At 43.1% G+C, this 17,495-nt stretch overlaps 1 protein-coding gene across 5 annotated transcripts in view; it reads left to right on the top strand.

Moving 5' to 3' along the window:
• The window catches only part of KLHL29 (kelch like family member 29), a 410,258-nt gene that overhangs the window by 247,635 nt on the left and 145,128 nt on the right, over positions 1–17,495 (top strand). For 4 of the 5 annotated variants that reach the window (XM_030490107.2, XM_032920018.1, XM_030490106.2 and 1 more), the window contains exons 4-6: positions 9,349–9,462; positions 15,250–15,391; positions 16,151–16,693. In XM_030490107.2, the coding sequence (XP_030345967.2) occupies positions 9,349–9,462; positions 15,250–15,391; positions 16,151–16,693 (799 nt within the window). The remainder of the gene's footprint in view (positions 1–9,348; positions 9,463–15,249; positions 15,392–16,150; positions 16,694–17,495) is intronic. The other variant, XM_030490109.1, reaches the window with a different exon arrangement.

Raw genomic sequence — 17,495 nt, forward strand, 5'->3', positions numbered from 1 at the left:
TCGACCTGCTGGTCACGCTTCTTTTGATGCAGCCCAGGATACGGTTGGCTTTCTGGGCTGCAAGTGCACACTGCCGGCTCATGTTAAGCTTTTTGTCAACCAACACCCCCAAGTCCTTTTCTGCAGGGCTGCTCTGAATCTCTTCTCTGCCCAGCCTGTAGCAGTGCCTGGGGTTGCCCCGACCCAGGTGTAGGACCTTGCACTTGGCTTGGTTAAACTTCATAAGGTTGGCATCAGCCCACCTCACAAGCGTGTCAAGGTCCCTCTGGATGGCATCCCTTCCCTCCAGCGTATCAACCGAACCACACAGCTTGGTGTCATCGGCAAACTTGCTGAGGGCGCACTCAATCCCACTGTCCATGTCACCGACAAAGATGTTGAACAGGACCGGTCCCAACACCGATCCCTGAGGGACACCACTCGTTACAGGTTTCCAACTGGACATCGAGCCATTTACCACAACTCTTTGCGTGCGGCCATCGAGCCAGTTTTTTATCCACCGAGTGGTCCATCTATCAAATTGATGTCTCTCCAATTTAGAGACAAGGATGTCATGTGGGACAGTGTCGAATGCTTTGCACAAGTCCAGGTAGATGACATCGACTGCTCTGCCCCTGTCCATCAGTTCCGTGGCTCCATCATAGAAGGCCACCAAATTGGTCAGGCAGGATTTCCCCTTAGTGAAGCCATGTTGGCTGTCACCAACCACCTCGTTGTTTTTCGTGTGCCTTAGCATGTTTTCCAGGAGAAACTGTTCCAAGATTTTGCCAGGCACAGAGGTGAGACTGACTGGTCTGTAGTTCCCCGGGTCTTCCACCTTCCCCTTCTTGAAAATGGGGGTTATATTACCCTTCTTCCAGTCATCGGGAACTTCACCTGACTGCCAGGATTTTTCGAATATGATGGACAGTGGCTTAGCAACTTCATTCGCCAGCTCCTTCAGGACCCGTGGATGGATTTCATCAGGTCCCATGGACTTGTGCACGTTCAGGTTCTTAAGATGGTCTCGAACCTGATCCTCTCCTACAGTGGGCCTAAGGTCTTCGTTCTCACAGTCCCTGCATTTGCTTTCCAAGACTTGGGTTGTGTGGTCAGAGCATTTGCTGGTGAAGACTGAGGCAAAGAAGTCATTAAGAACCTCAGCCTTCTCCAAATCCATGGTAGCCAGTTCTCCTGATAGCTTCTGGAGAGGGCCTACATTGTCCCTAGCCTGTCTTTTATTTGCTACGTATCTATAGAATCCTTTCCTGTTATCTTTTACATCCCTTGCCAAACTTAATTCTAGCTGGGCCTTAGCTTTCCTAACCTGGTCCCTAGCTTCTCGGGCAATGCTCCTGTATTCTTCCCAGGCCGCCTGTCCTTGCTTCCACCTTCTATAAGCTTCTTTTTTCCCCTCTAAGTTTCCTCAGCAGCTCCTTGTCCATCCATGGAGGTCTCCTGGCCCTCCTGCTGCACTTTCTTCTAGTCGGGATGCAACACTCTTGAGCACGTAGCAGGTGATCCTTGAATATCAGCCAGCAGTCTTGGGCCCCCCTGCCCTCTAGGACTGTATCCCATGAAACCTTACTAAGGAGGTTCCTGAAGAGGCCAAAGTCTGCTTTCTTGAAGTCCAGGGCAGTGAGCTTGCTGCGCGCTCTTCTCACTGTCCTGAGGATCTCAAACTCAACCATCTCATGATCACTAGAGCCAAGGCTGCCCTGGAGCGTTACATTTCCAACCAGTCCCTCCCTGTTGGTGAGCACAAGGTCCAGCATGGCACCTCTCCTCGTCGGCTCCTCTACTGCTTGAAAGAGGAAGTTGTCTTCCACACAATTAAGGAACCTCCTGGATTGCTTGTGCCGGGCCGTACCGTCCCTCCAACAGATGTCAGGATGGTTGAAGTCCCCCATGAGGACCAGGGCGTGCGAGCGTGAGGCTGCTCCTATCTGTCTGTAGAGCGCTTCATCCACAGAGTCCTCTTGATCAGGCGGCCTGTAACAGATCCCCACCGTAATGTCCCCCGTTGCTGTTTTCCCTTTGATCCTGACCCACAAACACTCTGTTACCTCATCACCCATCCCCAGACAGAGTTCCATACTCTCTAGCCTATCACTGACATAGATAGCAACGCCCCCTCCCCGTCTGCCTGGCCTGTCTTTTCTAAACAGCCTGTAACCTTCCATTCCGACATTCCAGTCATAGGAGCCATCCCACCATGTTTCTGTGATACCAATGACATCATATTCCCGTAACCTTGCACACATCTCTAATTCCTCTTGCTTGTTCCCCATACTACGGGCGTTTGTATAGAGGCACCTTAGCCGAGCTCCAAATGAAGCCGACTCAATGGCTGGGACAGCTGGAACATCTCTATTTTAGACAAATAGGCAGGCTACTATACAGAGAACAACTCTCCAGGATGTGTTGATCCCATCACAGGTTCCTGAACATGTTGGATTGACCACATGAGAAATATTGTACAGGTGTTTAGTACTGGGGCAGTGAGTCCTACATGTTTGGGCTACACTGGACATACCCAGACCAGTTACAGGTGCACGGTGTAATGTCCAACCTGCCAGTGTCAGCAGCTCTGTGCAAGTTCCCATCCACGTGCTGAGGCTGATCTTGCTCAGCCCCACTTCCATCACATGCTTTGACCGAAACAAAGCATGAACAAAATGTGACCTTCATGAGATATTTTTTCCTTCAAAATCTAGACCTGGGAGACATTTGCTGGCATTAGCAAATGTAAGACCTGGGTTTCAATAGCAGACACATTAGATAATGATGCTTATGAACCGATGGTACTTTTATTCTTAGATGAAGTTGAGTATACCTATGAGGAGGGTGTTAGTTAAAATAATGAGATAAAATCTGAGAAAGTGCAAAATAATACCTGCACATCATCCAAATGATCTTTGTGTGTGAAATGCATTGAGATTGTACCCTGATCCTCAACTGACAATTTTAAGTCCTACCACAATACAAATAATAACCAGATATTTAGGATAGATTAGAATTTACTTTTGGATCCATTAGCATTTCTGTTGAATCTGACAAAACGATTTAGAAAACCTGTACGAATACAAAGTGCCTGCTCATCACATTTTGTGACAGCTGGGTGAATACTTGACATCTTTGTGCTCTTAAAAGAACATACGCGAAGACTCAATTTAATTTGTAGGGTTGAGGGAATTTATTTCCCTAATTTTGAGCCCACTAGCACATGATGGATTTGAAAGTTCAGTTCTAACAGGAGTATAATTGGGTTCTCATTTCACTTGGGAGGGAGTGTGATAGAAAGTGTGAGGAAAGAGACAGAGACATGGGGAAACTAAAGTAAGAGAATGAAACTGTGAATACTCATGAAAAAAATTGCAGTGAGACTAAAAAAAATGTAGCAAGGCAAAGCATGAGAAAAAGACCACTCATAAAAATAAGGTACTCTTTAAGGGGACGGAAGAAAAAAAATAACGCATTCTTAATCATAATGCCAAATGTCTTTTGGCTGGAAAGATATGATGCTTCAAAATATACTCACTGTGGTAGCTGAAAACAAAGATAATTTTTAAGTCTTTATGTTGTGGGAAGGGAGAGAGGAATGTTTCTCTAAATGCTTTCTCAGGCTCAGTGAGTAAAGCAGCTCATCAAACATTCAGTCTTACAAGGATAGTCTTTCACTATCAATATGATTCTATCACATTTGTGGTGGAAACGGCAAGCTGCAAGGATAGGACACATGGCTATGGCCATACAAACTGCATCTTGTGGGTGAACCTCGAGCTTGCTGACCATCAGAAGTTAGTCTGATGCCTCCAGTGATTTAATCTGGGACAAAGACCAACCCACACTCCAGTGGTCAGCCGTTGCTTGTCAGAATACTTAGCGTGGTCTGTTCCCTGCATGCATGAAAAGTCCAGGGAGATTACAAGTGACTTCATTCTGTCAGGTGGCAGATATTCATTCACAGGATGGACGTGATGTCTGCTTACAGGTGCTGGGCAATGTATACCTAGAAATTGAAATGGAACTGTGCCAAGTGATGGGGAAGGAGTCTTCTCGTATGACTGCTGAAGGCTTCTGTAAGAGACACTATAAGATGGGAGGCATACTCCTTTTTTTTTTTTTTCTGGAAAGCCGGAAAAACCCCTCTGCTTTAGCCCCTGATGTGTACGGTGTGATTGGTGGCTGTGTAGCTTTCCTCTCTCTTGTGTTACTGAGGACTGCTGCCATGTGAGTGGCATGAATGCCAGTCCAGTGTCCTTCCTCATCCCACTGTAGCATGTGGAGCCAGGATTCCCAAGCAGGACTGCCTGCCAGCATCCTAAAGCAGCTTTGTTAAAAGTCTGTAGGGAATACCTCTCCACATCCCTCAAGTTTATCTTTTAAACAATTCACTTAGTGGAAAAAAAGGGCAGGTTTCACTCTCTAACTGTCAGTGTTTATGTTTTCCTGTTTACTTCCAAATGAGCTGGTTCTGATGTCCCCACCCTTTCTTCCACCTAGCTTTGGACACAGAGTCCCTTTGCAGCTGGTTGCTAATGGGTTCAGCTGAACCGGCATGAGCTCAAGGCATTTGAAGGTACATCTTTGTTCAGTGCCGTAGGACGTTGTTGGCTGCGCAAGGTTTAGCTCAATACACAGCAAATGGAAGGACTTTTCCTGTGCTACTTGTACTTACTTTGATTTTTAGGTAAGAACTACATTTCCAGCTGTATCATTGGCAGCTTTCATTAACAGTCCTTGTTGAACAGTAGCTTTTTCATCTTTGTGCTTTGCTAACATTGTAGATTTAAATGGGATTTTCTGTCTTTTTGATTGTATCCTGATATTCTGTCACCTTTTGATCTCTGTGTAGTGCACATAGACTGTAAATTCCTTCAGGTACAGACTGTTGGCAGGGTGGTGTGTCGGCTGTATTTTTTCTTTAGAGGGTGCCTAGTATGGCAGAGCCCCAGATACTATGATACTATAAAATAATAGTACTAGTAGTAGTAATAATAATATTAATAATAATAGTAGTAATAATTTCCACATTACCCTTGTGATACCTGGGAAAAACAATTTTTGTTTAGAGTTTATTGAGAGCTCTAGGAAGAGCTGCAAATGGCAACCTACAGACACAGCAAATGGCCTGAAGTACTGATACATTTCTGACTTTATACAGCAATTTATGCTTAATCCGATCACTGGTTAATTTAATCCTGTTTCATTTGATTGGATCCCCTGGAACCAAATCATTTGTATTGTGTTTTAGTCTGGTATTTCTGATCATTGTCTTTGTTAATTTGATCAGGATTGATTGAACCAGTCATTGAAAATAAATCACGTAATTAATCAAATGCAGCATTAGAAAAGCAGATCCTCAGCTAGTCTGTTAGCTTTTACCTCTTGTTTTTCTTCCTCAGTACATGGAGTTTGGACTTCCTTAAGAAACAAGTAGAGATGAACATTTTAATAGCATCCACATTTCAGTAGTACAAAGGGAGAGGTCTATATACATGTGTCTATTTAATTGTTTATTTAGAATAGAATAGAGCAGAATAGAACAGATTAGAATACAAATAGTTCAGTTGGAAGGGATTTACGGTGATCATCTACTCTGACTTTTTATCACCTCTCAAAGCATCGTGATCTCACAAACTGACCCTTTCTGAGGCAGGGATGTTGAGTAGAGGGTCTTGCTTAATGACTCAACTTCCTTAATGACTCAGTGATTTTAAGGGAATCAGCATGTGATCTATGTTTGGATTTGGCACAGAATCATCAATGTAAAATCAAGATAAGGCTCTGTGCACTGTGCTTGTCTGAAGCTAATGATTGCTCCAAACCTGTGTTATGAGTGGGAAAGGAGATGTAACAAAGATTATTTTGATCTCCACCTGTTGTGTGGAAAGGGAAGTATCCCATTTTTAATTTTTCGAAACTAGGTATTTGGTCCTGTTTTGACTCTTTTCTTACTCTGATCGATGCTTGTGACCAAAGTTGGTCATTTTGATCACACTGTTAGATTTTTATAGATCTATGTTCCAGTTGAAGCTCTATTACAGCAAACCACGGCTGTGTTTGTCTTCTGGAGGTGATGGTTGCACAAAGAACAGCTAAAACTCCCTTTGCCTCTCCTGAAAGGCACAGCAAGTTCAGCAGGGGACATGCTGCCTCTTCAGGGATGTTACCTGCAAAGACCCCAGGCTGGTGTCCCTGGCAGTTCATCCTGGGGGTTACGAGGGCACTGTCTGCCCTGCACCCATCCTAGCAGAAATAGTAGCTTCTGATGAACCCTGACCTGCAACAGCGGAGGAGGAGAATTAGGAAGCTCAGATCACAACTTGCTGTTGTAGGTGAGATATCCCTACCAAAGGTCATTTAATTTTAGGTTGTCCTTCCCTACATGGCTTACAGACCCAACCTGCACCATTTAGGGCTTACAATAACCCCTCTCTCCCTCCGTGTTGCCCTGAAGTTTCTTGAGTGGGAGATTATTTTTAGAAGTGGTTTACTTTGTGTTAACTTCCCAGGAGCAAAGAGAGTGGGAGATTTTATGGTTTTAGTTGCATGTATTTTCTTTAAATGCTACATAACAGAGGATTTTCAGAAGCACAATGTCCCCACCCTTGCTGGTTTTCCTCCTCTTAGTGAGTCCAATGGCCCAAACTGGACACATAGAGGAATTGAAACTTAAAGGAATAAAAAGTAAAGGAATGGAAAGCAATTTGTTGTTGAAGGCAGTGTAAGTAAAGCTTCATCTTAAGAGTACCCATTTATCCTTGGATGACGAAATACTGTTTAACACCACAAGTTGCCACAAACAGAGTAAAATTGAAAGATCATCTGATTCACACCCCAAAAATGAGCGTGAGGTGCCTGGAAAAAAATGGGTGGCAACATAGCACAATTTTGGCTACTAGTAACACTAGCCACAGCTACACCATTATCTGTTTTACTTTAAATTGTGTGGCTGTGGACAGCAAAGTATGTCTAATAGCCATTTGCTAGATTTATAGCTTGGTATGCAATGTGTTTGCCATAAATCTTCTAGAAGGATGATGATTGAGGCAGCTGAAGCGTTCATGCTAGTCCACGAATCACTTTTGCCAAAGGAAATGGGAGAACTGGGCAGTTTCCTACTGGTAGCATGGAGATATGAAAACAAAATGAGCAGGCATGCTTTGATATAAAACCCACAAAGCAGAAAAATTGGAGAAAATGGAGACTGTGTTTCCAGAAAAAACATATATTAGCACTCTATTGTAAATCAAATTAAATGACTGCCCAACTGCCTGATCCTGCACTGAACTTCTTGTGTTATTAAAGCTCTGAATGGAAGCAGGGATGCATCTTGAGACCTCATTCCCAAAAAGGATCTGCCAGTCATGTCTGGTCAGAACAGCTTGGTGAATGTTTAGCTTCTTTTAAGAACCAACTGGGAGATTGATGGGTTCGAGCTGTTTTTGCACAGACTTGTTTGAGTCTTAAAATGCATTTTCATCTGTCTGCACAGAAAAAAAAATTAAAAAAAAAATTTTGTAAGAATCATTGAGATACATAATTTTGGATTAAAAGGAAATGCAGTATATTATTTTAGTATTTTTTACTGCAGAATACATTTGTGTTTCTCCTGCACAACCCCGATTTTTAACAAGAGCAGAGCAATTACAGGAATAGCCAGATTTTAGATGTTATCTTGTGTGAAGGAAAAGGGATGGGTTATTAAAGTGTATAGCCTCCTTGAGAGATGCAGTGCTCTAATCCTGTTTTTCACATCTTAATTTTAGTGACTGCATAACTTACCTTCGTAAGATACTCTTAATTGAACATTTCAATAGAATTGGAATAAAGTCTAATATATCTGGGATTCCTCCTCCACTCTTTTAAAATATGATGTGAAATTTATTAGTCTTAATGTACATATCCCAGAGCTAATTTTTTTATCTTATAAATCGGTTTCTCCTCATCTTTTTTATGGCTTTTACTTTCAGATTTAAAGAATAAATAAATTCTTGATTGAAAAGTCTTTGTTGTTTTGCAGTAGAAAAGGGGGGAGGGGCAGCTTTATAAACGTAAAAGGATTTTTTGTTCTTTTTTAATTATTTACAAACGCTGAATTAAAGGACAGTGGAGTTTAAATTATGCGTTAAATTAGCATTTTACTGATGGAAGGCGCTCAAAGAAAGTTGGAATTTTTAAATTGCTATTAGCCAAATTCAGCCACAACTTAATAGCTCTATTGATGTTGATGAACTTAAGGAAGTGATAAATCTGGACCTATAGGCTTATTTTTCTTTTTGCTGTGAAAGGTAAGCACGCTATTTCTGCAGTACTGACTATCCTTTGTTTGAGAGTTGACCAAGTATACTTTGATCCTTTTGTAGAAAAAGAATTCTCTGTTCTCCCTTAAAGAAAGCTTCCTGAGACCTGGATCAGATTATGGAAACTAAAGTGAGCACACAAAAGTGCTTGTTAGAAAGTGAAATTTATGTGCAAACTAAATGTGCCCTTGATGATAGCCTTATTGATCAAGCCAAGTTAATAAATCAGTAATATCATGCAGCACTGTTCAACACTCCCAGGCTGATCTTGGTTTTTTTTTTTTTTTTTTTTCTTTTCTTTTTTTTTTTTTTTTTATGTGCTTTCTGTGTAGGCAGATAACATGCACTTTCCTGCCACAGAGCGTGTAGTACAATTGAAACACTGAATTCAGAGGGCTTGCATGTAAAATGTCGGCATCCAATACATCAAAAGGGATTTTTTATAGAAGTAGCTTAATCCTGGGATAGGAGCCTAAAGTGACATAGCTTTTAATCTATAAGTATTCCTCTTTATATTTCTAAGGCTTTAGGCCCTGATCCAGATGAAATTCAGGGTCCTGTTTGGATAAGAAATCCATGGGAAATTTGAGTCAAAAATGCTATATGGAGTGACTTCTGAACCTATCAATGGCCAGCATTTGCATTCAAGATAAATGTTTAGTTTTCAAGCAGTCTGCCGTTAGGTTGTTCTTCAGTAGCTTTGCCAGTACACAAGGGTTACATCGTTTGTATGCCCTTGGGATTCTGGTCTGACAAGCACTTCCATTATTACCCATATTTCCTTTTGCCCTCTGACAAAAAGCACTTATGATGAACTGGATTTATTTGCCTCTACCATGGGATGCCTGCAGGATCTCTGAGAGCCCTCTTGCCTTGCAAAGTGCATGTTCTCTGCCGTACGTGCTGCCGCGTTGTTCCTGATGTTGCGCGTTTTCTCCTCCGTTGTGAGACGATTTTGCATTCGTGGCTTTGCTCTGATTTGGGGTTGATCTGCATGCCGACCGTGTTAGCAGAGGAGGTTCTGCTCAGGCTAAAGTGGGGCTTCTGTGCTCGAACCCAGTGTCGTGCGCTGATGTCCCTGGTGTCCTGGAGCAGCAAGTGTCGCAGCCGGGACCTTGGTTCGATACCTCAGCTCCGTTCCCTGATGTTCTCGCTGAGAAACGAAGGCAGCTGGGTGAGTACCTGAGCCTCTGCTGGTAAAATTTGCCAAGACAGAATACAAAGTGGCATTTATGAAGCGCTTTTTGTCATTCCATGGTCCCGCTTTCATTCCCACCTAATGCTGAGCAACTAACTGGTAGCACTGGTGTAAGAGCAGTGGTTATCACGGGCAGTGCAGCCACCGGCAAGAAATAGACACCACCTATGGTCAGTTCACAACCTTCTTTTATCCCATCTTTCTTCTCCCTTTTCCATAATCTCATTCCTCCTTTTGCCTCCCCAGACCTGCAGCCAGTGTGGATAGTGAGTCTTAGAAAGGGTTAATGAGACATGCTACTGAGGATACAGCAACAGTTGACCCATTCGCAGTATGGAGTTACCTTCCCGTGCATTGTCAGAGCTTGGGAATTTGACCAACTGTCAGTGAGCAGTTCTTGGCCCAGCTACGGCTCAGGCCTTTACCTCCTTTAAAGATCTCCGTAGGTCTTTAAATCCTCTGAAAAATGGGAATGGATGCAGACTGTATCCCACTGCTAAGCCATGTGCCTTGCCTGGAGGCTTTACCTTAGTGCTCCAGAGCTCACACTGGCTGGTGGCTCGTTGCTGAATGGTGCTTAAGATGCCAATATTGAATTATTCTCTCCTCTTGAGAGGGAACTAAGACTTCTTTTGTCTTTTATGCGGGATAGCGGCATTTCTCCTATGAGTTAACTGCATTATCCTCTTTCTCACTTCTTCCACATTAGCTTTGGAAAGAGAAAAATAACACTGTGTCATCGCAGAATTGCCTGGCGATGGGAACTGTAAGGTAGATGAGTTCTTCTCTCCACCCATGAGCAAGTTCTTGAATGAGGTTTAACTGCAGGACAGCTTGTTCTGTTCCTCTTGCTTGCTGGCATGTCCATATCTCTCAGGTTTTTAATAGATTGCAATACATCCATCTCTTAAAACAAGTTTCATTTCTTGAAATGAACTAGCCCAACAGCCAGTGCTAGGGAGATATCGCTGTCATCACTGCATCTTTAAAGGCTCTGTATCCGTCTTTAAGAACTTCTTTGGCCATGGACTAGCCTCAGAAATATGCTCGGGATCCAGTCCAGCATGCTATAGGAATTTACCCCAGCTGAAGCTCTATCCCTGTGTGGTTCAGATTTTACATGCGTGCCTCATGCATACAAATAATACCTGTTTCATGCAATATTTAGCAGTATGAACGGCAAATTAGACCATAAACTCTTTGGTGCAGAGACCACTAAGCTTTTTAGAGCACCAGGCACGTTCAGGCTTAAAACCCAACCAGGGCCACCAGTCATTACTTGTTAGAGTGAGGCACGGCTAACAGCTTTAAAAGGAATTCCCTCATTAAATTGAAGTTGCTTTTACCCATGACAGGCCATAAAACCTGAATCCGTGGGAGGGAATGTTTGCCTCTATGCATGCATGTGTCTTAGCCTTTTTATTTTCAATGGGGAGAGAAAATAGTGTGGGTTGCATATTGGATGCATTATCTTAGTATTAAGCTGCCATTCCCAATCTCTTTTGGATAATTGGAACAGAGAATCACTACTTCTCGTCCATCACTTTAAATGAAGGCCTTAGTAAAATAATTTTGGTCACTGGGAACCACAAATAAGATCCCTCTATCCAGATTAGTTCTTTTTTGCTCATGAAACTGTTTGAATAGGTCTTAGCACGCTGAGCCGTAGCAGGATGTATGTCAGGAGTTTTACAAGCCTTTGGAGAAATTGCTCAAATGTGTTTGCAAGGACCTCCCGGGAAGTGTTTTGTGGTGTTGAGCCTGGGGAAAATTGTACTGGAATTTTTGTTGTTGGATTTTTGTTGTTGTTGGGTTGGGGTTTTTTAATTCCACTAACATACTCTGTAATGCTGCCTGGAGTGCAGTAGGTTTTGTGTTTCCACTGATGTCAAAAAGATCTTACTAAAAGTTTAGGTCTTATTTCGTCTAAGAGTTGCAGAACTTTGGACTTAAAGTCAGACTTAGTTGTAGCTATACCGCCTGAACAGCTGATAGTAACCATGTTAATTGATGCAGTGTAGACCGAATTACTAGTTCCCCATCTTTATCACCAGCTGATTGCTGTGAACTCACGAATTTTCTCGTAGATATTCTGAAAAGCCCCATGAAGCTGAAGGTTTTTAATGCTTTAATATAATAAGGTTCAGTGGACCAGCTGTACACCAATTACTGTTGCCTATGGGCCATGGTTTATGACTGAGCTACAAAAAATGGACAACCTGGCAACTTGTCTGTGTTAGTCTCATGTAATTTTGAAATTGTTCCATCTTGCTCCATTCTGCCCGTACATCTGTATTGCAGTTAATTTCCTTAAAACTGGGAGATTGCTCACTGCTGGAGTTCAAAGTGGCAGGCATGAGGTGAAACGCAAGCTTCAACTGAAAATTTTACTTGTTCTTCATGGTTATTTCAAACAAAAGAGGGGAAAAGACCCTCAGATTTGGATTTGGTACTCCAAAATAGCACAGGCTGAACATTTTAGGGGTGCTGCAAAGATTGCTTTAGTAATCTTTGTAGTCTGCCATAAATTTCAGGCAATTAAATAGCCAGTACTACTGTTGACTAGCCAAGCTTCAACAGACCTTTTAGAAACCTTCTTGTCTTTTCATGTAAATAGACATTTGGCAGTATTTTAAAATGTATACCCAGTAGACTTTATAATGCATTTCCTTTTTTCATGTGTTTCGTGCTTAATTCAAACAAGCATCTGACATGAAAGCTAAAGATGAAAGTGTAACATAGTACAATTAGTTTCTGTGAAGTCTGTGGATCACTAATGGAACACATCTCTTCCCCCTGCACAACTAGCATAATACAGGCTATTTTTTGGTCATTTGTGTTGTACATTAAAAGCATCAAATAGAGAGCTGTCGTGCGCCTGAGCGCATGGACACAAAGTTCCTTTGTTTGATAATGTTGGAAATAATTTTGCTTTCCAGATACGCAAATCGGTAATTGCTGCAATCGGATCAGAGACATGTAACACTTGTAATGTAACCCTTCATGTATTAAGAAAAATAATGCAGAAATTAGATCAGCGACCAGATGTATGTGGTGTGTTGTGATTTCATACCAACTCATCTCTAGCTCTTTCTGAGCAAACAAATACAAGCTGAGGAGTACATCTGGAAAGCAATATTCTGGACTTGTGCATTTACATCCACTAAGCCTCTAAGAATCAGGGTTTGTGAGTGTATTTAGTGAAAAAATATTTTGGAAAAAAAATAGCATTTTGTGGAAGAGGAGGAGAAGTATTAATTGACATAAGAGCTGCAAACCTTTTTCCTCTTCATTAATGCTCAAAGTATAGAATTTAGATCTAGATTTGGATGCTAACTCCACCAGTTTCAAGTGCGAGTGTCCAGTGCTCTAGTTTTGTGGAAAGCAAGCTTTCAGTTGCAAAACAGGCAACCACGTTTTTGTAGGATTTAGGAGAGCTGTGTGTCACATACTCGCTTTCTTACCCGTTCTGTATAGAACATATGGGTTCTTTTAAAATTATATCATGTGTGTGGTTCTGTATTATTTAAGGTACAGGAATATTTTTTCTTAGTTTAGATTGACACTGTTTTAAAGCAGCTTGGGGATGTAACAAAGTTACACAAGATGCTGCACATCTTGACAATGCCACACAATAATGAGAAGTATGTATTTAAATCCACTTGTAAGACCCAGTTCATAGCACGAAGAAATCCAACCACAGATGCCACAGGTGGAACGTGTGGGGCATTATAGAAGTTGTGAATCCTCCTGTCTGTTTTGGTGATTCATAAAAATGCCCAGTTCTCTATATTGCATTTACCGTTTTTAAAAGCTTTGCTTTGGGATAAATAATAGTGTTTCTGAGGGAAGTATCTTAGCTGATATATAGACAGAGAATGCTGGTGGTGCTTTTTTTTGCTTTTTTTTCTACTGCAAAGTGTTTTGACCACTGTTAAACAGTTTAGCTAGATCCAAAGGGGTACATGAACCAGTAACATGAACCAGTAAACCACCTTATATCCTCCTGTGTCAAAGACCTTGTACAATGTGAAAGCTAAAGGTTTTCAGATTAAGCCTCTTCACAGGAAAATTTATAGATAGAAAGCATTTCAAAACTGAGATTTGTTTCTTCCCCTCCTACCCAACAACAACAACAAAAAAAAGATTCCTAAAACCATGGAAAAGAATAAATTGATGCATTTTGAAAAGAAATAATAATTTGCACACAAGCTGAAAATTCTAACTTCAAGATTCCATACAAAAGAAGACATTAAGAATGACATTTCCCTGTAAACATCTGTATTTAATGAAGTATAGCATTTCTAGTGGGGAAAATATGCCAACTGTGGCATCTGGGAGCAAAGAGCAGCACATCAAAACCACTATTCTCCATCAAGGTCTGCACCCAGGACTCCTGACTCCCAGAGCCAAAGGAGGATAAAGCTCAGGTGGAGAAGGGGGTTGGTGATAGCGGATGTCACAGGCAGTTGGATGAAGGAGGGAGTGTTGGAGCAGGGCAGAAGGGCTAGCAGGCATGTTGGTAGGGTAGAAGGGAGGGCAGGAGGAAGCAGGCACCTCGATGGATTTAAAGACACAAGGAATGACTGATGGGCTTGGGAAAGGTGTACATCTATTTGCAGAAGGCATAAATGGGCCTGCTAATGACTTCTTTTCATGGGGTACTGATGATAGGGAAAAAAGCTGCTGGTGTTGACAGAGATTTCATTGGTACTACATGACCCAGGGCATTTACGGAGCCTCTATACTCACATCTCAGAGCTAAATTACTTTCCAGATGTAAGGCGAACAAGCGATCACTCAGACTGGTCTCCTGTTCTTTATGGCTTCAGTCCTCAATACTCTTTCAGCAATAGGAAGCTGGTTCTGTTTTCTTGGTCTAGAGGTTCTGACACCAGTAAAAACAAAACAAAAAACTTTTAATCTTCCAGCAATGAAATACTGCTGCAGAGTTAAATAAACGAGACCTGTTGGAGCACCCTTGTTTTCTACATGCCTTTTCTCAGCAAAGGCATGGTTGTTTAGTAAGATCCCCTAAAACTGCAGGGGGGAGAAGGGGTCTGGCTTAGCATTTAAATTCATGTGATAGTTTCTTTATCAACAAATCTCTTTCAGATCATATCCCCTTTGATGATTATTCAGCCCCAATCCTTCCCCTGCTTTACAGTTATTTTAACATCTCTGAAGAACTGCCAACATACCCACTTTAGTGGCCAATGACTATTATGCTGCTTTTTTTTATTGGCATTCAATTTTCAGAGTTGACAGACAGTAAATACTAAGACTTCTCTTCAGTGTTCTACAGTGATTTGTCCTACAGTTGTAAATAAGTCTCTCTTGTTCTGCCTTCTGCTAAACAAAACTCACTATTTTTGGAAGAGATTGAGCAAATAGAAGATTGTCCCATTTTATGTAAGCTGTGACTGAATGGATATTACCATATTTGTCTGGGGTTTTTTTATTTTCAAGGCAAAAGAAGCAACTTAGTTCTGAAAATGCTAGTTTGCTGTGGATTTTTTTTTTTTTTTTTTTTAGATGGATCTATTAAATTTCCAGAAGTTGGTTTTTTTTCTCCAAATATTGTGTTTTGCATACAGACATGTTGTGGAAGCCTGGAGGAGAATGATATTTATAGATCTTAGGATATCCTCTTGGACTGTAACAAGCAAGCAAACAAACAAGCAAGCTACTAGCTATGAGGAACCATAATTATTCCCAATAGTCTAAACATTTTTACTCTGTATTTCTCTCTCTCTTTGGCAGACACCTTGCATTTCCAAGACTGAAAATCAGCCTCAAGGACTTGCAACGAGTGTCAGGTGGGGACAGACACCCATCAATCAGTCCACGCCCTGGGACACTGATGAGCCTCCATCTAAACAGATGAGGGAGAATGAAAACCCAGGTATGTTTCTAATCTTATTTGTAATTCTACAAGGGAAAATCGTTCAAAGCAAATTCAATGCACTATCTCCATTTATCTCCATAAATTAGACTTCATTGTGAGCCCTTTCTTTATTTTTTAGCAGATTTTTTCTCTCATTGTAAAGACCCCTCAAGTTTCTTCCGTGCTGGAGCTAATATGAATGTATTAAGATGCCTGCAAGTTCATTAGAGTGGGTTGGGTTTTTTTCTCCTTCTCTGCCTTCACTAGAGGAAAAGGCACTCTGTAATACTTTAAGACCTCTTTTGTGTCCAGAACTACCTGAAATGATTTCCAGCTTCCAGACACATATCATACATTGTGCTACTATGCCAGACGCCTAATTACAATCTCTTTGTAGTGGCTGGAGCACTATTATTATACACACAGAGTGTTTGTCAGGGAGCCATGAAAGCACGGTGGGGAAAGAGGTTAATTTTCTTGGAAGCGTGTGCTTAAGCTGCATAAAGCGCAAAATACATAAAACCACAAACATGCCGCACGTCACCTGATGAGTATTTTAACAATTGCACTCACATCGCCATAGCAATTTTATGCACTTACTGGCTTGCGTCGGCTCCAGACCCTGGACCGAAGTGGGGGCCGTGAAGGAGCAGGGCGCATGGGTGCAGTTTGGGAGCAGACGTGGGTGCAGGAGGGGAAGGCTGCGGGTGTTTATCGTTGTTCTGTTCTCCCCGGTGCCAAGCCCACCACCATTGCTGGCCTTCCTTCGTGCCGCAGGTGCAGCGCCCTGGGTCACTACGGTGGCGGCAGGCAGCCAGCCGGCCCTGATCACACACTCCTACGGGATGACACAGCCTCCCACCTTCAGCCCGGCCGCCAGTGTCCAGGCACCCATCATCGGCGTCACGCCTTCCCTCCCTCCGCACGTCACCCCCCAGCTCCCGCTGATGCCGGCACACTACCAGCTCCAGCCGCAGCCCTCCCAGCCCCTCAGCAACATGGTGGTCAACCTCCAGAGCCAGCCCTTGTACACCAACAGCCAGCCCCTCAGCATGTCCTCCATGAGCGGCGTGGGCCCAGTGGCCCACCCGGGCCCCGGGCCGGTGGGCAATGGCCACCTGGCCTGCCCCATGCTGCCGCCGCCACCACCAGCCCTGCCTTCAGCTGCCCTGCCCAGCAGCGCGCCTGCCACCAATGGGCAGGCAGCCGCCCCGCTGCCCCCCAACACGGCGGGGGGCCCGGACAACACCAATGGGGTGCAGATGCTGCGGACGATTGGCGTGGGGAAGTACGAGTTCACGGACCCCTGGCACCCCAAAGGTAAGGCGCGACGGCTCGGTCCTGTGGGGGTGCGGGCATGGAGGGGTGGTGGGGCCAGGGATGGCGGCGGAACCCTGGGAATCCCGCCGCTGTCTTCAGGCCCACCAGCCCAGCTCCGGCGTCTGTCTCCACGCTTCTTTTTGATACATAGCTTTTATGAGTTGATAACGACAAAAAACAGTGAGTTAGAGAGAGGGAGGATGAGCTGTGCGTGTATTTTGTAGTGAAAAACAACTTCCAGGCCCGTCAGATAAGCTCATGCTCCCAATGGTACAGCAGCCATCATCCCGCACCTCTCCCTTTGAAACACGCACCCATGTTTCCATCCAACCACTCTCCTTCTGGCTTCAGTTGTGTGTTAGCCACAACACTAACCACCTTCTTCAACCATTGTCCACTCCCCGAAACCAAATGCAAGTAACCCTGCTGACTGAAGCTGAACAACTTAGAACATTCAGCGTTAAGGGGAAAACTCTGCATTACCAGCTTCATTGGGCTGAAATGCTGCAAAACGCCCTGGATGAGCGTTCTGAGAGGTTGACCTTTTCTGATAAGTAGTTTTGTAAATGAGCCACACCGTTGGGTCACGTTGGAGTGTTATTTCCGAGTATCTTACCCTAGACACTTCAAAAACAACTACACTCAGTGTATTTAGTTTCTAATTTCATTTGCAGAGTTTTCCCTGCCTCCCTTCAATACCATGACTCTGCCTCACGTGCAGGTAGAGCGAAATGCAGCTTACAAAAATATGAACACAGACCTATCGGCAAAATCAGTTAAATTGATTTTTAAAAAAACACCG

This window comes from Strigops habroptila, chromosome 6, assembly GCF_004027225.2.
Source record: "Strigops habroptila isolate Jane chromosome 6, bStrHab1.2.pri, whole genome shotgun sequence".
Classification (NCBI taxonomy): Eukaryota; Metazoa; Chordata; class Aves; order Psittaciformes; family Psittacidae; genus Strigops; species Strigops habroptila.